Source organism: Pinus tabuliformis, chromosome 4_2, assembly GCF_031772625.1.
Source record: "Pinus tabuliformis cultivar Carrire ecotype Pingquan chromosome 4_2, CPIR1, whole genome shotgun sequence".
Taxonomy (NCBI): domain Eukaryota; kingdom Viridiplantae; phylum Streptophyta; class Pinopsida; order Pinales; family Pinaceae; genus Pinus; species Pinus tabuliformis.
Genome location: NC_142304.1, coordinates 691,681,240 through 691,705,446, shown reverse-complemented (window position 1 = coordinate 691,705,446; position 24,207 = coordinate 691,681,240). Strand labels below are relative to the sequence as shown.

General features: G+C 34.8%; 1 protein-coding gene across 2 annotated transcripts in view; it reads right to left on the bottom strand.

The window, feature by feature from the left end:
- Positions 1-15,755: 15,755 nt before the first annotated feature.
- LOC149171366 (H/ACA ribonucleoprotein complex subunit 2-like protein) overlaps positions 15,756-24,207 on the bottom strand; it is a 55,714-nt gene continuing 47,262 nt past the window's right edge. For both annotated transcript variants that reach the window (XM_089424052.1, XM_089424051.1), the window contains exons 3-4: positions 16,357-16,462; positions 15,756-16,269 (exon numbers count right to left, since the gene is read on the bottom strand). In XM_089424052.1, the coding sequence (XP_089280178.1) occupies positions 16,108-16,269; positions 16,357-16,462 (268 nt within the window). In that variant the 3' untranslated portion in view covers positions 15,756-16,107. The remainder of the gene's footprint in view (positions 16,270-16,356; positions 16,463-24,207) is intronic.

The window sequence follows — 24,207 nt, the reverse complement described above, 5'->3', positions numbered from 1 at the left end:
ATCTTCAGTGTTGGGTCAACAGAAATTTCTTGGTACAACAGGAAATAGAGATTTGCAGCACTCAGCTCAATATATTTTGAGTATATGGTTGTCATTCAAGCAGCATGCGAGGCTATTTTGATGAGGAAGATCCTATTTTGTCTCTTCAGTCAAGGGATGGGGCCTACATTGATCCACTATGACAATCATAGTTGTATAAAACTCTCTAAAAATCCATTGTTTCATGATAGGTCCAAGCATATATACATCAGGTACCATCACCAAAGAGATTGTGTGCAGAGGAGGATTGTCATGTTACAGTACATTCTGATAGAGGAGCAGGATGCAGACATCTTGACAAAGGCTTTTTCAAGAGGCAAGTTCAATTTCCACAAGAGCAGGATTGTGGTTGTTCATAACCCTTTTCTTGCTAAGAGGGAGTGTTAAATTGTAGCAAGAAAAGGCTTCATTTGACTTGTGCCTTAGTCAAATGGAGAAATTCAAATTTCCACATCAACAGGATGACTTGAGTTGCATTTAGCAAAAGTGACATGGCCAAGTCACTTATTTAAGTCGGACAATTCGAGTTTTTGGACAAGAAGTAGAGTTGTGCATGGGTTGATTGTTAAGATCTAGCAATCTAATGGAGTTATAGTTCGTGAAACTCAGTTATTCGAGCTCTAGTCATGAATAGAGTCAGTAGGATTTTAGTTGAGTAGTTGTAATTGTTTTTAACTCACTGATATCTCAATTAACCAGTGAATTTACTAAAAATATCCCTAGTCATGCATGCAATTTGAATTGCCTAGCTGAGTGGAGGAAAAAGGAATCAATGTAATCATTATTATATATTAGTGAGTGTATAGTGTTTGCATGTAGTAGGTGAGGATTTTCTCTTAGGAATTACGCAAGAAAACAGGATCTTTTCCTATTCTTTAGGAGCTAATTTCCTCAGGCATTGTGTAAGGAAATAGGAGACGCAGGAGAACTGGATTTGGTCAAGTATTTGCCAGAGAAAACTCAGGAGAAGGAGATCATTATTGCAGCTTACGTTGAGCTTCAAGGATTGACGTTGTCATTGTAATATATCAATTTTCTCATCTGATATAATATAAACAAAGAAGGGTTTTTTTCCCAATTAGGTTCCCCAATAAAAATAATGTGTTCATTGTGATTGAATGATCACATGTGTTTCTATTATATGTTTTCCCTTCCACATATTGAGTAGAAAAATTTGTGTCTATTGTTTTCAATATGAATTCATTAGCAGCTGCAAATTTTGATCTATTTCTACAACAACAAATGATACCTTTTACTTATCACAAAAAGAGACTTTATATAGAGAATTCTTCACTCTATATCATTTGGGTTTCAAATTTTCATTGTCACCTAAATCATTTTGAAACACAAAGTGCAAGGCTTGTGTCCCATACTTTTTTCCTTAAAAAATGAGAAAGAGTTTCTTTAATGGGTGAAATAAATTATGGTTAGGAACATAACATCACTCATAAATTTAGGGTGGTAGGAGTGGTTGTTGATAAATCTAGGACATCGTGTATTTAACTTGATTTCTCTTCTATTATGACATTATCTTATGATGTTTTACTTATTATATATTCTTTCAATTTGTTATGTTCTTATCATTAAGACTAATGCTAATCCATGAAGATCACGAACAAAAAGGGAACATGAGATATAGGCACATAGTCATGGAAAAACCCTAGGTAGGGGAAAACCCAATCAAGAACTCTTCCATCAGTAGATTCAAATCAAAATGGGACAACCAAGACTCTTGACACCTAGACCAAAAACCTTCCATCCATCAACTTAGCCTAGCACACATCTGTTGGTCCATTTCTTCATATGTTAATGACAAGTAGATCATCTTGGCTTTCTTATACTTCAGTCCTGTAGTAGTAGTCATCTTAACATTGTAGTTATATGAAGTCTTATTCATGTCATCATGTGGAACTCCATTCTCGTAGTCACACAGAAGTCTTGTCATGCGTGATTCTTGTAGTCATATAGGTCCTCGGTCCAGTAGCTATACCAAATATTAATCTTGTAGCTATACCAGGTTTTGGTCTTGTAGTCAATTATAGTCTCTATCCAGTAGTCACAAAGAGTCTCGGTTTTGTAATTAATACTTTAGTCTTCAGTCTTGTACTATGTTCCTACAATGATACCTCATACCTGTAGTCAATACTTCAGTCTTGTAATGAAGTGATACCTCAGTCTTGTATTTACCCAATCCTTTGTTGTCCTATAAATGATCTAAAATACATTCATAGCCCAAACTTTGTTTTCCTACAATACTCTTTTCTTCATTGTTCTATAATCATCTGAATTCCTTGACTTGTTCTTCATTTGGTCAAGTTCACTTCGTTATAAATAGTTGATTGCTCATGTAGTTCAGCCAACATGAATAATTTTAGAAGCCGACTTGTAGAGGATTAATTTTAGGCTGACTTGCAAGGTGACTTGATGGAGGAGGATGTGACAAGGAAAAATAAATTTCTATATTTTGAAACTTATAAACCCAATAGGGTTTCTAACATTTTTAATTTAACTCAAAAGAAAATCCTAAAGTCCTTCAATGGAGGCTTGACCTATTGACCATTGACCCAAGCATGAAATCTATGCTTTAACAAATCAATAAATAAATAAATAATTATAAATATATATTCTTTTGACTCAAATAGAAATTATGAAGACTGACACTAGTTACATTTCTCAATAGTTGTAGGGGTTATCCACTGCCTCAACAAAAAAAAAAAAGAGTTGAAATTTTCCCAGGGTCTAGGGGAAGCCACCAACAACCAAGCCAAGTTCTAGGCTCTATAGCATGGAATTAGATTACTAGCACAAGAAAAGGCATAAAAGGTAACATTTGTTGGTGACTCACTCATAGTTATCCAGCAAATCTAACAATTTTATCATAAAAGGAAAGGAGGACTATGATGATTCTAGGAGTTTTTTTAATAATTTACAGTTTTAGGGTACTAAATTTGGTTCTCTTGTGGAATTCTAAACTATGGGAAATTGTTAAAGATTTCTTTCTAGAATTTCATATTGTTATTTTTGAAATTTTTGGATAATGAAACTAGAGCTAACTAGGTCCTTCAACATTTCATAAAATATAAAAATCCATAGTCTTTGCATTTAAAAAAAACACCACACATAAATTTGTATCCCCTCTCATAAATTATCACTAAATTGAAGAAAATCAAAGTGAAATGTAAATTTAAAATTTGGGGGTAATTTTAATACAAGAAACTCATTTTATATTGGTTGTAACATCCTTTTTCTACTAAAATTTTAGTTGGAAAGCTTACATGTTTTACCCAAATCATTTATAGTTTTCCCAAAAAAAAAATCTAGGTTATGATTGAGCATTTCCTAGGTTGAACTAGGTGATAAGTACTTCTTGTCTACCCTTTTTCCTTATTTTCCACATGAATCAACTATAATAAATTAACATATTGTAGGTTCAATTAGAACTTTTGACTTTTTTTATAACACTACCTAAAACTTTTATTTGGCTAGTTAGTTTTAACCCTGGTTGACTTTAGAAAAAATTTCCTAACCATCTTCTAAGAGTATAAGAGCCATTACATCTTCGTGTTTTCTCTCTTTTTCATAATGATCAAAAAATCAATGTGCTTTTAACACTCTTTTCTTTAAACATTTAGTTAGTTCTATAATATCAAATATTAAGTAAACACCCTAGAGACTTAATTCTTAAATCTCTTGTGATTCATAACACTTAACCAATATTAAAGATAGCTTATTGAATTATAAACAAACCATACATTATAAATATGATCTATGTGGGGAAAGCTTTACAAGATTCCTTTCAATTGCATGAATATGGCATTGTTCGGGATTCATTCATTATCAGAAATTTGAGGTTGCGGGGTGGAGCCCCAGGATTGAGCATTCCACCAAGAACAATTTCAGTGGTTAATGGTCCAAGTTCTTTTTAGTATTTAGTGAGCGGTAAGTTGCCACACAAATGCCAAATCAAACTATCTCAAGGCATTACCTATTTGAGAAGGTAGAGAAAACACCAGATTTGTTAGTAAAATTAACAAAAGTGAGTGCGATTTTCACTGTTCTCCAAGTTAGAGCTCTAATATGCCAATTCAATGGCTTTTGGCCCAAGTCTAAAGATCTACATCAATGGGTCTACCTCAATTGAACTAAAAATTGTGATATCTACATGTGTGCAAAGGTAGTTTTTGTGGTTCAATTCAACAATCAAACAAATCTGGACTATGTCGTCAATGAAGAACCATGGTTTTGGGGAAGGGCGGGTCTCTTCATCACTCCATGGTTTCCGTCTTTTGATGTCATAACAATGGTGGTTACAAAGATGTCGGTATGGGTAAGGTTGTACAATCTTTCGCTTCCTTTTTGGCACCATCAAGTTTGATTGAGAAATAATGGACAGAGGTATATTCACTTTTTCCTGCATCTGCATGGAGATAGACCTAAGAAAATTCCTACTAGATCGTATCCATTTAACTCATCAAGATTTCAAGTGGACATAGTGGCTAGAATTTGAAAATGTTGCATTTAGGTGTCAGATCTACCATCAGACAGGGCACCTACAAAACTCATGCCCTCAAGAGAAAAAAAAAAGTACAAAGAAAAGATCACAAAAGCCAAAGGGATAGCGATTTTCAGATCTGCCTTCTTCAAATGAAGAAGATGAAGAAATGGATGACAATATTCAACAACCATAAGCACACATCAACAAGGCTCCCAAGTGGAGGAGGGAGAAGAGAAGCATAATCAAATAATATTTTTCCACATCAAGATGACAACATAGGTCAAATATTTCCCAAAAGAATATAAACATTTACAATATGAAGAAAATACAAATACATACAATCTAAAATACAATATACATATAAACATTTACAAAAACAATCTATAATACAAATACATATAATGAATAACTTACTAATGGATTATATTCATGCTTGCCTTCAGTGTGTCCATACTCTCTACAATGTTTTTTAGTCATTGTTATTAGAAGTCTCCTTATCTTCAAGCCCTTATATCTTTACAAGGACAATAACATTTTTTATCCTTCAAATCCCTCCATGTTAATTCCACATCTCCTTGGCCTCCTTGACGAATGTTATGTGACATTTTTCCTCACCAAACTTACAGTGATGATTTTCTTCAAAAATTAACCTCAAAATAGGCCTAGAACCTTTCAAAATTGTCTCAAGTACAGCAACTATGTCGAATTTATATGATATTAGTGGTGTGTGTGTGTGTGTGTGTGTGTGTATCATCAAATTTCCGACGTAAAATGGTCTGATATTAGATGTTGTCGAATGCAAAAAATCCATTAATGGTAGAATTCACCGTTATCCGACGACACTCTGGCATTCGTCGGATATTCAACGTTGTCAAACTAACGTCAAATATTCGACAATAAAATAAATTATGTCGGATATCCGACGACCATCAGGATTTGAAAACATATATATATATAACCTCTAACAATTTTTCCGATTTACCCATACTATCAAATTTCGTTGTCGGATTTTCCACCCATGTGTATTAGTGAAGGGTTTCAAGCCAACTTTCAAAATAAATAGTCCTAAAATATATCATCAAAATCAGCATGCTCAAGATTAATACTAAATGGGAGATTCATTGGGAAAAAGAGGAAAACCACCACTCAAATGTTAAGGATGTAACGAGACCATTTATACAGAGATGACAAACTGAGGACTTTACACAACACCAAAGAGACTACAACAATGGAATACATGGGAAAACTATTCCAAGGATATATGCATCCTTGGAGGATTGATAGGCATAGCATCTATTCCATATGATTGAGGTGGGAGGTAAAATTAGAAATCAGTTTGTTGTTATTTTAATTAATTAGGACAAATCCATAGTTAGATTGTTCATAAAGTAGTGGATAGATTTACTTTGATGAAATCTAGAAAATATTTCATTTGATGAAAAGCAAGTTTTAAATATCATGCTTGGTTCATCTAGCCACTAGAACCAAGAAAAGGATCAATGAGATAGTTAGAAGTTGTCCCATAAATTTGAATGGAGTGAACACAATTGCATATTTGAATATCATTCGTTGGAATTTTATGATATCCTAATTAAAATGGATTGGTTGGACAAGAATCATGAAATCCTAGAATGCAATAACAAGACATTTACATGTCTTGATGGAGGAGGAAAGAAACACATTGTATAAGGAATTATGAGATCCATTTCTGTAAGGAAGATTCCAACCTTACAGTTAGAAAGGGAGTTTAAGAAATGAGTGTCAACTATATGCAATACATATAGAGGAGCTAGAGAAGACCAAGGAGCGAAGTCTTGAATATTTTTCAGTTTTGCGAGAGATTTTGAAGATGTAATTGGATAGATATTAGGTTTCCACCAAAGAGGGATATGGATTTCTACAATGGTTTGATGCCAAGAACTACTCTAGTATCAAAAAATCCCTAATAGAATGAGTTCACCAAAATTAAAATTATTACAAGTGTAGCTACAAGAGTTTTTGAATAAATGTTACATACATCCAAGTGTTTCACCTTAAGAAGCACCAATTGTTTTTGTAGAAAAATTATAAAACATTGCAGTTGTGTATTGACTTTGAAGTTCTAAATAAGCACGATGAAAAATAAATATCCTACACCAAAAATTGATGACCTATTTGATCAACTAAGAGGAGCAAAGATATTTTCAAATATAGACTTGATATCAAGGTATCACCATGTGAGAATCAAAGAAGAATATATAAATAAGACAATTTTTGGAACAAGGCATGGGCATTGTGAGTTTGTATTGGTGTCTTTTGAACCAACACCTTTTGTCTTTATGTGCTTTGAAATGAATGGTATATTCAAAAATGATTTAGACAAGTTTGTTATTGTACTCTTGGATGACATACTTATTTATTCCAAGATATATGAAGAGCATGAGTATCATTTGACATTAGTGCTACAAGTATTAAAGGAGCACCAACTATATGTCAAGCTAAGTGATCTTTTCACCAAGAGAAAATTCACTATTTGGGGCACATCATTTCAAAGGAAGGAATAGCAGTGTATGCAAAGAATATTGAAGCCATTGATGGATGCATAGCACCAAAGAATATTTCAAAAGTAAAATCTTTCATCGAATTGACTAAATACTATAGGAATTTTATAATAGGTTTTTCAAATATTCTTCATCCCATCAATTATTTACAAAAAAGGGAACTAAATTTATATGGACATCAGATTGTGAAGAGATTTTTCAATTATTGAAGGATTTACTTACACGTGCACCAATATTCAAATTGTAAATCCATATCAAGTTTTTATAGTATGTACAAATGCATGCAAGGAAAGACTTAGACTATTACTTACTCAAATGGACATGGCATTAATTATGAGTCAAGGAAATCGAAAAAGCATGAAAAAAAATATGCCACGCATGTTTTCGAACTTGTTGCCATAGTACACACATTGAAAATGTAGAGACATTATTTAATGGAAAATAAATTTGAATTGAATATAGACCATAGTGGTCTGAAATATTTATTCAAACAACGAATTTTAAATGCTAGAAAAACAAGATGGTTGGAATTGTTGAGTGAATATGATTTTGAAATCAAACACATCAAAGGGAAGGAGAACAAAATAATGGATGCACTCAGTGAGAACATACATATTATACATGATACAAATATTAGTGTGCATACTTAATATTTAAAAATCAAAATTTTAGAGGTTATTGCTACAAATTAGTACTACCTACAAATAAAAGAGAGTTTATAGCAAGATGAAGTGCAATAGAAATTTACAAAACGCAAGCTACAAAAAGATAGTATACTTCTACATAAAAATAAAGTATATGTTCTTAACTCTAAAGAATTGAGGAAAATAATTATGAAAGAAATGTGTAATGTTCCATCCACATGACACCATTGTTATTAGAAAACAATTGCAACCATGAGAAGTCAATTATTTTCGTCAGGAATAAAAAAGGATGTGACTAAGTACATTGCCAGATGCATGGAATGTCAAAAGAGTGAAAGCTAAGCATAGTTGCCTATCTAGGTTTCAACATTCATTGTCAATACCAAAGTGGAAATGAGAGGTTGTAACCATTGGTTTTATAACCAAATCACCCAATACTATCAGGAAACATGATTCAATAATGGTGGTAGTGGATAAATTGACAAACGTTGTTCATTTTGTTCCAATAAAACTCATTCAAAAGGAAACTAACATTGCATAAATCTACATGAAAGAAATTGTTAGATTATAGATTACCAAATGTCATTGTTTCAAACAGGGATCCAAAGTTTACTTCAATCTTTTGGAGGGGATTATTTAAAGGATTTGGTACAAATCTAAAATTTAGCATAATATATCATCCACAAACAAATGGGTAGATAGAGAGACTCAACCAAATAATTGAAGACATATTGAGAATGGATGTGATGGATAAGCCATTTAAGTGAGAATATTATCTGCACTTAGTTGAGTTTGCCTATAATAATGGATATCAAGCTTTGTCAAAATTTAATTCATTTGAAGTTTTATATGGCATAAAATGTAATACTCCAATGAATTGGGACAACCCCACTAATAGAGTATTACTTGGGCTAGAGTTGCTCAATATGGAAGAGCAAATGGTTAAAATTAAGCAAAATTTGAAAGCAACTTGAGACAAGAAAATTAACTATGTAGATAAGAGTGGGACAGCTAGAAAATTTAAAGTGGGCAAGCATATGTTTTGAAAGTGAAGCCAAATAAAGGATCGTTGAAATTGGAAAGTTGTACCAAGTTGGAAATCTAGTTATGTGGTTCACTTAAGAGATTGGACACAATGGGACCAGTTGCATACATACTTGCATTCTCTACTTCCATAAAAATGTACAATGTGTTTCATGTGTCTTCGTCAAAAAAGTATATATATTATCTTAACCATGTCGTTGATTGCACTATGATTGAGGTGGAACCATAAGGAGACTTCCAGGTACGACCAATGTGTATAATGGATAGCAAGGTTTGGGTGCTCCAAAACAAAGTCGTAAGGAATGTAAAGGTCCAATGAACATGCTACGACCTTGAAGAAGCAACATGACAATGTGAAGATGCTATATAGAATGCATACACATTTATTTTGAAATTTTGATATATATATATGGTGTTGAGCACCGAAGACATTCTTGAAATTAGGAGCGGAATGTAATATCATGGGTAAAACCCTAGTTTAATCATGTATATTTGTACATATTGAAAGGACGAAATGCCTACCTATGTAATGGTTTTGAATATCATTAATAAAATACACCAACTACAAACAAACAAATACAAGAGTTATAAGGGGATGTGATCCTATGAGAGTGGGGTAGCTAGAAAGGCTAGACCATTTTATTTATATTTTATTTACCTATATTTGATTTAATTGAAAAAAATGTGGGCATGTGAGCTTCTTGGGGAAGCCATGTGGCACAATGAAAGCATGCATATTTAACCTTACTTTTTTGGTGGTTTGGGGGTTCATCACTCATTATTCTCATTCATTATTGGTGTTTTCGTTAATTGAAGAGAACCATTGTTAATGGTTGTTTTAATACATGATATATTACAACCTATGTGCATAAATGAATTGGCATTGCTAGTGAATTTTTCCATGGTTGTGAGTCTCTAAAGCTTCAAACATTGAGATTACCTAACCAATAGCACCAGAGCCCTGGATGGAAATAAAGTAATATGAAGGACTACATTGTAGACAAAGGAATTAATTTCATTGGGTCGTGCAAGCTAAAAGGGAAAGAGAGCTAGGAGTTGAGATTGTCATGGGACTAGTTAAGTAATTGTGACAATGATGTTTACTGTGTATTTGTGTGAACAAAGAAGATTGTGAGATAATTATTTGTGAGTGATAGCGCTGACTTGGGCATCCATCCTTGTGGAGTTGTAGCCTCAACCCAAGGGTGGCTTATTGTAGAGAGTGAATGTGCAATGATAGAGCTGACTTGGGCATCCATCCTTGTGGAGTTGTAGCCTCAACCCAAGGGTGGCTTATTGTAGAGAGTGAATGTGCAACAAAGCCTACAATCAGGTGGAACATCTGATGTTTATATTTAGTTGATGGATCTTTCATTAAAAGATAAGTCTTTTTTGTGTTCTCTATGTATTTATATTACATTGTGTTATTTAATAGTTATCTATCTCTTAATGTTGTGTATGCTTATGAGCATTTGCATTGCATATATTTAAAGTTTCATGGTTATATTCATGTTGTTGTGATTGTGATACATCACTTTTTTAATTTATGGATTTTAAAACAATGTTATTAGAGTTTGAATTTTACCAAGAAATTATTTTTCTAGGATAACAGTCATCGGGGTATGCATGTAATGTATATAGCTTAGCAGAGACTTTTGAAAACTATATAAAATATGAATCAAATCCCACACTTTATCCAATCCTTACCAATGGAGCACTTCCAAAATATTTCACCTCATCTAAAGGTTGTGACAGGGATGTCCTCTTTCCTTTCCTCTTTATCATCCTAGCCAAAGCCCTAAGGAGAGATCTAGTCAATGCAAGATATTTTGATTGAATGAAAGATTTAAAGATAGCTTCCAATACCCATGCTCGTAGTCATGTTGAGTTTGTGGATGGTGACTTTGCTAGCAAGAGAAACCAACATTAGAGAAGAAAAGGCATTTCTAAAGAAGCATTGGGCCTAGAAGTTACTTGAGTGGAATCATTTTACTCCATAAATGTTAACCATGGACTCAAAAGAAGTATTGTAGGATCTTTTGACTTCCAAATATCTAAATTTCCAACAATGTATTTGAGATTCAATCATTCTGAACCCATACAAAAGGCAATACATTGGGTTCCAGTTACAAATAAGCTCATTTGCAAGAACGTAGTTATATTTCCATCACTGGAAGGATCATTAATTTATTTTGTTGGCCCCATCTAAGCCAGTTCTTTAAAAATGTTGGCCAATGTTGCATACCATTGTCCTTTACTAAAGCTGAGAGGAATTTCTATGCCAATGAAATCATGCAATAGTAACCCTGGCCTCATCTGCACCCACTAGGAGGGTTTGAAACCCAACCTCTACTTTAATACAAGTCCAATCACATTGCTACTTTCCCACTGCTCTTTATGAATATCAAGTATTCTTAAAAACTTTCTATGGAGAAAATAACAAAATGATAAGATATGGCATTTGCTATCATGGAAAATGTTTGTGCAACTAGTGTGGGTTGAAAATGTTGGCATTAGAAAATTCAAAATTGTAGATAGAGCCTTGAATATATAACTATGCTAGAGATTCCTTTAGGCACCAATCACCCTTTAGAATAAAATCTGAGGATCAAATATATGGAACAATATGCTTCAAAGCATAGAGATCAGTAGATTTATGTTTTCGAGCATCTATGAAAACAGTGCTGCAAAATTTCTAAAATGATGCATCAAATGGACACCCACAACTTAAAAACATCCGAATCTTGAACTCAACTTGAAAAAAAAAAAATTAAAAAAAATAAAAATAAAAATAAATAATATATATAGAGAGAGAGAGAGGAAAGAACAAACAAACAATACAATAAAATACTAATGGATTAAGATAAGCATAACTAGCAAGGATTTCGGCTAGAAGGAAACATCCATTACCTAAAATTTGTCTCGTGAAAGGAACTAGAGGATTGTGAAGAGGAAGACAGTAGTGATATCCAAAGAGAAACTCTTAGAGAACAAAGAGATTTAAGGACAAGCTTTATTGAAGTCCAAATGGAAAGAATCTATTTTGTGAAACATGGCTACTCCCAAGCATCATGGAAACTTCCTATCTAGAATTTGGTGTCAAGTCCCCACAACCATATCTAAGGTAACTACATTTTCTTGCCCATCAATTAGAGAAAAAAATCAATCTGCATTTCCTTCAAGGAAAACAGGATACTTGGACTATCAAGTTGCATGCTTCATTCAAAAGATAATAAAAAAAAGTCTCCGATCACACCATCCTCAAATATTAGTAACAATGGCAAAGCACATAACATTTACAGCCTCTTCGGCAAAAACAATATTTATTCATTCTAAAGTGGAACAAACCTTTAGAGAATGAAGGAAACTACATTATAACAACAACAACAAAAAATCAAAATCAAAATCCTCATGCAAATATAGATCTTATCATCAAATCTCATCCTTTGGGATTTATGGGCAGCAAGGACTAGAAGGGTCTTTGAAGATAAATCATGGTGAAAGGATAAAATATGGGCAAGAATCAAAAGAACAACACCAAAAGCATATAGATGGGAAAATAGGGATAGTGGACCACATGTAGTTAATCTTTTTAAATTATGAGCCCTTTTACTAGTCAAATTCACAGTTAAATATTAGGCAAGTTCAAAAATTTATGCAACTCTAGAAATGTTCTTGTCAAGTATAGAATAAATGTAATTTTGATGGCACTTCTAAAAGAAGTCTAGGGTTGGGAAGAGCAAGGAAATCTTTGGGGACCATAAAGGGTATACTGCATTAATTAATTACAAATATTTTGTACCAAAACAAATAAACAATTTGAATTGGTAACTTTGATAACGCAATCACTAACTTGACATGAAATATGACCCCAAAACAAGAACTCTAACTTTAAAATGCTATGTTTTTTTGTCTGAAACACCAAAAACCTCCTCTCAATTGGAAGTGACGCTATTGGTAGCACTATTTTTTTTCCAAAGTTAAAATTGCTACCTTCTGCAATTAGGACTTTAACAACCTTGTAATATTGCTAACAAAAACCTTAAATTCAACCCTAGAATCGAAAATGACACCAACACCCTTTTTCTTTTCAGGATCTAAATTACAAACTACAACTTCTTTGAGACCCATGGCCTTGACAATCAATAATGTTACCAGAAAAATCTTTGAATCAACTCCTAAATCAAAAAGAGATGCTACCAGTGTCACACTCCTCCCCCACCCAATATAAAACCATGACATTTTTTTAATCATGTTATTATAAGAGAAAGGGGATGATAGAAAACACCATAAGCATATAGAGAAACTAGGGATAACGAACCACATGAAGTAGTTACTCTTTTTAAATTATGAGCCCTTTACTCATCAAATCCATTGTTAAATATTATACAAGTCCAAAAAAATATACGCGACTCTAAAATTGTTCTTGCCAACTACAAAATAAAGGGGATGATAGAAAACACTCGAAGCATATAGAAGGGAAACTAGGGATAACGAACCACAGGAAGTAGTTACTCTTTTTAAATTATGAGCCCTTTACTCATCAAATCCATTGTTAAATATTATAGTTACTCTTTTTAAATTATGAGCCCTTTACTCATCAAATCCATTTTTAAAATTTTATACAAGTCCAAAAAAATATCCGCGACTCTAAAATTGTTCTTGCCAAGTACAAAATAAATATAATTTTGATAGCACTTCTAAAAGAAATCTAAAGTTGGAATTTTTGGGGAACATAAAAGGTGTATTGTAGCACTTAATTACAAATATTTTTTACCAAAACAAATAAACAAGTTGACTTAGTAGCATTGATAACACAATCACTGACATGACGTCAAATATGAACCCAAAACAAGAACCCTACCTTTAAAATGCCATATTTTTTTTGTCAAAAGCACCAAAATCAGCCTCTTAAATGAAAGAAAGTATATTATTGGTAACATTTTTTATTTATCTTCAGTGTTAAAATTATCAGCATTTGCAGCCATGGTTTTAACAACCTTATAATATCGCCAACAAAAACCTTAAATTCAACCCTAGCATCAAAAAGTGACACCTATAGCAGCACTTTTTTTCTTTTTGTGGTCTAAATTACAACTTTTTGAGAGAATGTTCTTAACAACCTATAACATTGCAACATAAAACTTAAACTCAACCCCCCACAGTGAAAATTAGTGCTTGATTAACATCCCATCTTTTTTCCAAGGTCAAAACTGTGACTTCTTTAAATCAACCCCATAATTGAATTAGTGCTCGCATTAACACCCCGCCCTTTTATCCAAGGTCAAGCTCACTACCAATGTCCAGCTCGCTACAAGCAAATTCAGGCATGAGTGCAAGTTTATTCCGTGAACAGAAATGTTGGATAAACCACAGCTGCCCAAATTTGAACAAATAGGGATCCTAACAACGTTGCTCCTCTCACAATAATGAAATGTGAAATTTCTTCCAAGAGCTCTTCTAGATCAATAAAAGCAGATCTTCTAACTGTTAATGCCATGTTAAGCAAATAAGGAGAGAGCACATTAAATTACATGCCATTACCATAAAGAATACTGGAAACCTTACTATTTGCCTTTTACTCTTTTCTGCCTGTTAAACAACTTGCCCAATGACCATATTGTTTGCCACTTTCAAGCCTTTTCAATAATTATAGATAGTTTAGGTTTTTTTAGTCCTGCTGCTAGTTGCCTTTTTTATAGCTATTGTACTTTCTGCATTTATTGCATAGATGGACCACATACTCATGCTTTCTGTTGAGTGCAATTTTCAATTCAAACCTTATCCAACTTTCTAGTCTAAAGATTCTTATGAAATGTGTCCTTGAACCCTAGTTTTCCCTTTTGTTTTATGTTTGCATCTCCACAGTTCTTCCACCAAGGAAAATCGATTAAAAATTCATCTAACACCCCAACACAGCTCAAATTTTCATCAAATCCTCCACCTCTGCTTGCATTTCTCCCATGGCCAACACCTATTCATGAGATGGACTTTTTACACTAGAATGTTAATCTTGAACTTCCTAGTCTAAATATTCTTCCAATGTGTGCTTAATTTGCAGGAGCCTCCTTTTCCCTTTTGTTTTTCTGTTTGCCTTTCCACGTCCTTCCACGAAGGAAATTTGATGAGTAATTCATCTACAGCCCCACCACAGCTACAATATTTTATATTCATCACATCCTCCACCTCTGCTTACATTGCTACCATTTACCAACACCTGTTCCTCCATGAGTAGCAAATGAGAAAAAAAAAAAAAAGCAAGATCATCTTGAAATTGAATTCTTAAATCTGGAAATTGAATTCAAAAATCAGAAATATGGACATTTCTAACAGAAACAAATTTACAGTGGAAAAATATCCCTGGAATAATAGAAGTCTCCAATCCCACCCATGCGAGAATGATAAATCTCTGTTAGAAATTCGTTTGCTCACCCTCCAAAAAATCATACAGCAGTGAACTACACACCTAAACCCTCTAACAGAAAAAGGCTCCCGATATATAATCACCAAAGTAAAAGAATATAGCACCATCTTTCTTGTATTGTGGTATAGCCCAAGTCAATTGGTATGTGTGTGTTTGTGTTGTGGTTTAGGGTGTCATTTCTTAATAATTGGCTCTATTATGTGCTTTAATTTTTAAATGCTGATTTTGCTCATGGTTGGACGTAACTCTCATCTGACAAGAATTACCTTTGTTAATCAACAATGATTCCCAGATGGTTTTGTCCTAATGGAACCAATTTCAGAGGCAAGTTCAATCGCAGACCAAAATCCTCTCTAATCTGAATTCTCGATTTTGGTTGTGTCAATGATTCAACTATTTCATGGAAATGTGGAACTAAGATTGTCATGAAGGGAAGCAATTTAGGTTTCTTAACTCAAAATTTTGCAAATTGATGACACTAATGAAATAATGATACCTTGAACAATTCAAGGCATTAATATTGGCATTGAGTGCAAACACAGAAATGAATTTAGTTATCATAAGGGAGATAAGAAAAATTTCCAAACTATTTTATTAGTAAACTATGATCGAAAGCATTCAACATTAAATAATTGCTCCATGTTAAAAAAGGAGAAGGATACCAATCCCAAAAATTCACTTCACTACAACTGTAGTTGACAAACTATGCAACCCCAAATGTTGCAAGGCATAGCAAAATTGTATAGAACACAATTACCCTTTGGTGCTCAGAGCATTTGCAATAATCTGGCAACACCTTTAGCACCAAGCACTTCACATGCCAACTAACTACTTATATTACCATCAGTTCCACTTCAAATTAAGAAGGGCCAGGGTGATTTACAAATGAAGCTGATAGAACCATCAGTGCACCAACTTTTGTTAGAAGAAAGGTGTCGCCAGCTCCCGCACTTCCTTCACCACTTCACTGTAGTCCTCTTTCAATTTTTTATCTTCCTCCTCACTAAGGCTACCTTTAGTAGGACTTGTAAGCACTAAAACACAACATGTTGGCCTCTTAGTGGCTCCTGCACCCGCAAGATCCTATAGAAAAAATATACCAAAATTATTATCATATGGAAAATAAAATAAGCAGACATAATAGGTATCGTAGATGCTCATACCACATACCTCTTTTGATGGAACATATATATATGGAATGTCGGCTTCTTCACACAAAATAGGTACATGTGTGATTACATCAATTGGTGAGATGTTCCCAGCAATAACACAAAATCTGCAAGGACAAAACATTAGAATTTACAAGACCCTCGACATAACTTTCCAGTCTAAATAAAATATCACCAAAAAGGAAGAAAAATAATAAGCAGACAATGAAATTTAACAAATTAACATTTTTCACTTCTAAATCCTTCCTCAAGTAATCAAGCAACAAAATTCATATTGCAATAGATTAGCAAAGGAATTTCCCATTATAGGAACAGATATTTACTTTTGGTTCTCTCCTGCCCTTCCTTCCCAAAAGGAAGGGGAGTTTCAAAGGATAGATAAAAGAGAAATTGATTTGGGGAATGAACTAATTAGAGTTAGGAGATGCCATGCAGCACGTTCTAAAATGTCATATATTTTATCGTATTCTTTCTAATTCTTTCTTACTGTGTTTATGTAAATGGAATTTTATGGCTTTAAGTGAATAAAGGAAAAGACAATTTTACAAAGCTGCTCTCTACTTCACTCCACTTCAGCCTCTAATATATATAATGCCAAAAATATCCCATGTTGATCCTTCTATGCATTTAGAAAAGGATATTTCACAAATTTTATGAACAGAAGGACTGATGCTCACACAGGTGGATTACAAGAAAGGGTAAGGATCCCATCTAGATGGAAGAACATAATATAGATAAGATAGAGTTGATCTAGGGTTTCAGCTAATATAGATAATAGGAGGCATCATAGTGATGGGTAAGCATTTACTATCATCAGCAGCTGTTTTGATCTTTTGATTTGCAATGGTACATCACATTTTATCGGAACAAGTAGATGCACTTGCAAAATTTAACAGACCTGTGTAATGGACTGTTCATTAGCACAATAGAGAACAATTTATCAGAGGAAGGGCTTCAAGATTGGAATGAAGCTTCCAGAATCCCCTCACATGTCCCATCTTAAAATATCATATATTGTGTTGTAGTATTTTTTGATCTTATTCTATTGATGACAATACACATTTGACAAATATCATATATGTGTTGAATTCTTTTTAATATTTTCTTAATGTATTGATGTCAATAGACAAATTTTGTCTTGAAGTGAATAAAGGATAAGATAAAATTTCAGAGTTGCCCTCTACTTTGCCCCTCTTTCATCTCTAATATATACAAAGCCAAACTCTAGGAAATGACAAAATCTCTACGAGAAAGACACTTGGAAAAGAATCCAACAAAACATTTTCTATGAAAGGAGTTAAGTTAATTCAAAAAATGGTGTGGAGGTAGATAAAAAGCATCTTACCAATAGAAAGGCACACAATCCCCATTGATTGATAGCTGAAACAGTCAAATGGGGAGGCACACCTTTTTATGAGCTTCTCAAGAATTTAATCAATCAAGCAATATGGCACAGGTTCATCTGAAATGAGAGGTTAGTGCTGAGAAATCTATAGGGAAATAGTTAGGACAATTTATCTTTACTTGATAACTGTTTGTGATATCTTTTTACCTTTTCTTACTTGTTAGCTTCTTTTCTTATTATTATGTTTGTTCTTATCATCAAACAGCCACCAAAACAAGAAGAACAACAGTAAAAAGAAAACAGGATATAGGCTGCAAGCCAAGGCCAAAACCTCTCCACCTGAGAGGAAAACCCGTAAATCTCTTCTCTTCTTATAGACTCTTCAATTGACGAATTCCAAGACCTCTAGAACATGACCAATACCCTTCCAAGACCAAGTCCAGCCTCCTTGATGATGTGCTTCCTTTTGTCCAAGTCTAACCCAGTCAAATCTCTTCTAGCAGCACAACTTCGACCACAGCAACAAAATTTCAACCTCTACTGCAGGTCTAAAAATTTTGGGCCTCCTAGCAGCCGCAACTTCCACACGTGTGAGCTTATTTAGGGCTTCCAAGGCTTCTTCAGACCTTTGCTTGAATTTTTCCTTCTTCTAGGGCTTGAGGATGACCTAATTCGACCTTCTTTTGATTCCTTTCCAAGTTTGATCTTGCAGCAGCAAAACCGTAACCCAGTAGCAGAAACCTTAGCTTCCTTTCCTCGCACGTGTGAAGAGAAAATAGCCCAAACACTTGATTCGTGTCCTTCTCCTTCTTTGCTAGCCTCTTTCTTCTTCCCCTTCGCTTGCTTGATGAGAGAATGAATTATGTCTCTAGGAGGTCGAGTTCCCTCCTATATATAGGCTTCCAAGGTGGACGGAGATCCTCAAAATACGTCATCTTCTTAACTGGCAGGCCGACTTGGTCTTGAAGGGTATTTTGACACTTTTAATTACAAAAATTATTTTTTTTACAAGTTACAATGTGCCCGATGGGGTCTTCAACTTATGGCAATGACTCTTTTGACTTCTTGACCTAGGACAAACCCTAGAAGCACTCAATGGGTGCTTTACCTCTAAAATAAAAGACCTTGAGCATGAAACCCATGCTCCAAAAATAGCAATAATAATTTTCTTTCATTTTACAAAATACAAGAAACAAAAGTACATTTCATATTTATGAAGACCGAACCTAATTACACATTTTTCAACACTCCCTCTTAACTAGGGAGGTATTCATAAATGGTACATGGACATTCTCAATCTGAAGAGATCTCATAAGAGTCGGATTGGTAACCCATCTATTTAGTATCATAACGACCAACATTATCGCATAGCAAGGCCTTGACTAACAGCACTATCTCTCCACAAGATCAGAGCACAATGCTAGCGGGACCAATGATTTATAGACACCATCATCATTGTCTCTCAAGGCACATATCCCACCCGGGTGTTCATAGAGTATGTCCTTGGACTATTCTTATCATGGATAGCTAGTCCTCAAAGAATATCGATCCTCGACTACTCTTATCTTGGATGCCCTACCTCATCCTCAAAGAGTATCAGATGACAGATGTTTACCCAATCCCCCATTTTGTATTCCCAAGTGAAGACAAGAATGATGTGTCTATTTCTCCCTCTCAACTAGGGAGGATATATCAACCAAACCAAGCTTGTCTCTCAAATATACAAGCTTCTTATTGGGAAGCGATTTTGTCAATATGTCAGTTATTTGCTTATCGGTGGAGATAACATTGTAGTTGCAACATACCATCTTGTACTAGCTTCTGAATGTAGTGATACTTGTTGTTTACATGCTTTGTCTTTCCATGAAACATTGGGTCTTCAGACAACCTTATACAGCTGGTGTTGTCACAATGTATCACTGTAGGGTCCATTGGTCCTTCAAATAAGTCGAATAGCAGCTTCCTCAACCAGACAGCTTCTCTACTTACTTCACAAGTTGCAATATATTCAGCCTCAGCACTACTCAAAGCAACTGATTCTTGCTTTTTGCTCATCCACGAGACCATGGAAGATCCCAAACTAAAACATCCTCTTGTAGTGTTCCTTTCATCCTGCTCACTGCTTCCCCAGTCGGAATTTGTATATCCAATCAAGTGGACATCATTCCTCCTTTCATATTCCAGGCAGTAGTGGATTGTACCTTGCAGATATCTCAAAATGTGCTTAGCTGCTATCCAATGATCATGCTTCGACTCAACTTGGAACTGACTGAGAACATTTACTGCAAAACATGTTTGGTTGAGTATTCACCAAGTACATCAGTGAGCCAATCAATTGTCTATACTTGGTTGGATCCATTGGGCTTGATTCGGAACTCCTTAGTCTTTTCAAGTTTGTGATCATCAGGGTTGTCATTGGTTTGCAATCCATCATGTCAAACCTCTTCAACATCTCGATCACATACTTCCCTTGACCTAGATAGATCTCATCAGGTCCCTGCCAGACTTCTAGTCCCAAATAGTAGTGCATCAGCCCAAGATTCTTCATATCGAATTTTGTTGCTAGCTACTTCTTACATTCTTGGATTCGACCTTATACACCTATCAAGAGAAGATCATCCACATACAGAAGAATAATCATAGGCTCATCTTTCACAACCTTAATGTAGAGATTCGGATCAACAAAACACTTTGTGAAGCCCAATATTTGTAGGTATACATCCATCCTAGCATACCATGCCCTTGGTGCTTGCTTACAAACATATAATGTCTTCTTCAACCTGCAAACATAAACCTCTCTATCTTTGACTTCAAATCCCAAGGGTTCCTCTATATAGACTTCTTCATCAATTGTGCCATTCAAGAATGCAATCTTGACATCCATTTGATGTATATTCCATCCCATCGATGCTACCAAAGAGACCAGTGAGCGTATAGTTGTATACCTTGTTGTTGGAGCAAATGTCTCTTCATAATCGATGCCTTCTTGTTGAGAGAAGCCCCTAGCCACAAATCTTGCCTTATACTTGTCAATACTTCCATCTACCGCATGTTTAATCTTGTAAAGCCACTTGGAAGTTACCACAGACTTGTCTTCAGGCCTAGGTACGATCTCCCATACCCCATTCTTCATTATCAATTGATATTCTTCATTCATGGCATCTTTCCATTCTTGATGATTGACAACTTCTTCAAAGGTGGATGGCTCTGCTTCTATTAACTTTGTCATATATGTTGCATACCCTGAATATCTTTTGGGCTTCTTGCTTTCTCTAAATGTGCCTTTAGTTGCTCCATGACCCTCTGCATCTAATAGTGTAGATTTCAACCAGTTAGATATCTTTCTAATCTCAGGGATTACCATAGGTTGTATAGGTTCACTGAGACCTTCATCTTCATGTTTTGATTCTTCTTCCTCCCTAGTAACTTCCTCTTCAAATAAAGGAAGTTCTTCATCATCAGAGTCCATAGGCAGATCCTTTGATTTCTTCAATGCAATACTTTCATCAAATATCACATCTCGACTAACTTTTATTCAGTGTCCTCCTTTTAGGTAGATCTTATAGGCCTTAGAAGAATTCCTATGGGCAACAAATGTTCCCTTCATGCCTGATGGATCCAAATTCTTTCTCTTGTCCTTTGGTATATGAATATAGACATGACAACCAAAAATTCAGAGATGATCCACGCTTGGTTTCTTCCCAACGAATGCTTCTTCAGGAGTCATGTTATCTAGTGACATGTGCGGACTTCGGTTTTGTATGTATAAAGTTGCCTTCATAGCTTCACCCCACATAAATTTCAGCAAATCTTGATCATGTAGCATAGCTTTTACACTTTCTTCAATGGAACAATTCTTTCGTTCTGGAACTCCATTTTACTCAGGATTATAAGGGACTATCAGCTCCCTCTTAATGTCAAACTCCTTACAAAAGGCTATAATTTCCTTGGATGTGTATTCTCCTCCATTATCAAACCTTAATATCTTGATTCTCCTTTTTGTAAGGTTCTCTACTTCAGCTTTGAATTCTTGAAATTTGATAAATACTTCATCCTTGGATTTCATTAAGTAAACCCAAGTTTTCCTTGAATGGTCATTTATGAATGTGACATAATATAGATGACCTCCAAGTGACTTTGGAGTCATAGGACCACAGACATCAAAATGAATAAGATCCAAGATTTCTTTTGACCTTGAAGCATTGCTTCCAAATGGTCTCTTGGTGTTCTTACCCAATGCACATCCCTTGCATACTCCTTCATGATCTTCTTTTAGTTCGGGGATGCCATTCACTATTGAATTTAGGGTTGGTAAGATTTTGTAGTGAAGATGACCAAATCTTCTATGCCAAAGTTCACATGGGCTAACTTCAATGTGAACCAAAAGCTTGAGCGAGGGGATCTGTAAAGTCTTCCTTCACGGAACCCAAACATTCTTGCATCTTCTATGTTTGAGTTTTTACCCCATACTACAACCATTCCATCAATGAAAGCAACTTTATCACCCTTGTCTTCTAGACATCAAATGGAAAGTAAATTCTTGTGCAAACCTGGAACGAATAAGATATTGTTGAGATGAATGTTTCCTCCATTCTCCAACTTAAGTGAAGTTGATCCAATTCCTCTCACAGGGTAGCTTTTATTGTCACCAAGCTCTATGGAGTAAGAGGAATTTCCTTTTGATAATGTCTTTAATTGCTTGTGTTGACCAATCATATGTCTTGATGCTCCACTGTCAATCACCCAAATATTCTCATCTTGAAATGTACAAGTGAGTGCTGAGAATAGTCCTTCATCCTTTGTAGATGTCTTGGTCACTTCGCTCTTAGAAGAAAATAGGAGATCCCATACTTCTTTGATGCCCTTCTTGAAGTTGACTTGCCACCTTTGTAAATTTCTTTAGGAACTTCTTCAGTGTAGTAGAGATCTTCATTATGCCCTTAGCCAACCTTAGTTGTGATTCCATGTTGAGAAATCTATAGGGCAATAGTTAGGATAATTTCTCTTTACTTGATAACTGCTTGTGATATCTTTTTACCTTTTCTTATTAACTTCTTCTCTTATTATTATGTTTGTTCCTATCATCAAGCAGCTACCAAAACAAGAAGAACAATAGTTCACAAGAACACAAGATATAGGCTACAAGCCAGGGCCAAAACCTCTCCACCTAAGAGGAAAACCCATAAATCTCTTCGATTCTTATAGATTCTTCAATTGACGAATTCCAAGACCTCTAGACCAAGACCAATATCCTTCCAAGACCAAGTCCAGCGTCCTTGATGATGTGCTTCCTTTTGTCCAAGTCAAACCCAGTCAAATCTCTTAGAACAACACAACTTCGACCCCAGAAACAAAATTTTGGCCTCTACTACAAGTCTGAATTTTCGACCCTCCTAGCAAAATAAGTTCCACACGTGTGAGCTTATAGGGCTTTCAAGGCTTCTTCAGACCTTCGCTTGACTTTTTCCTTCTTCTAGGGCTTGAGGACAACCTAATTCGACCTTCTTTTTGCTTCCTTTCCAAGTTCAATCCTGCAGCAGCAAAACCTTAACCCAGTGGAAAAAACCCTAGCTTCCTTTCTTCGCAGGTGTGAAGAGAAAATAGCCCAAACACTTTATCCTTCTCCTTCTCCTTCTTTGCTAGCCTCTTTCTTCTTCTCCTTCGCTTGCTTGATGAGAGAATGAATTGTCTCTAGGAGGTCGAGTTCCCACCTTAGGTAGACAAAGATCCTCAAAATAGGTTGACTTGGTCTTGAAGGGTATTTTGACACTTTTAATTACAAAAATAATTTTCTTTACAAGTTACAATGTGCCCAATGGTGTCTTCAACTTATGACAACGACTCTTTTGAGTTCTTGACCTAGGACAAACCCTAGAAACACTCAATGGGTGCTTGACCTCTAAAATAAAAGACCTTGAGCATGAAACCCATGCTCCAAAAATAACAATAATAATTTTTCTTTCATTTTACAAAATACAAGAATCAAAAGTACATTTCGTATTTATGAAGAACGAACCTAATTACACATTTTTCAATAATTAGCAAGATCATACATATTCACATAGGGGGCAACATATACATTGCAATAAATTATAGAACCTCTATGGTGAGTGGCCTCATTACCAAGCTATTCAGCACCATTCTAGAGAAAAAGATGAGTGAGCAGAAGAAAACAGGATCAGGGCTCTTCGAGCAGGTTTTCAGCCTAAGTACTCAACCATTGACCATATTGCAGCCCTTGAAATCACTCTAAGAAAACTCAAGGGAAATGTAATGTTAGTTATATATGTCAAAAATTCAAGCCTCGGTAACTAAAGTCCTTGTGATCTCAAATACGCAAGTAATTGTTGAATTTAGTTAATGCTGAAATTAAATTCAAATCATAGCATCAATCACAGGATAGCTGGAAATCAAATAGGAGAAGCATAAAATGAATCCCACACATACACAGGTAAGTACTTCTTCAAACTCAGCGTTTCATTCCTTTGAAAAAGTTACAAGTAAACC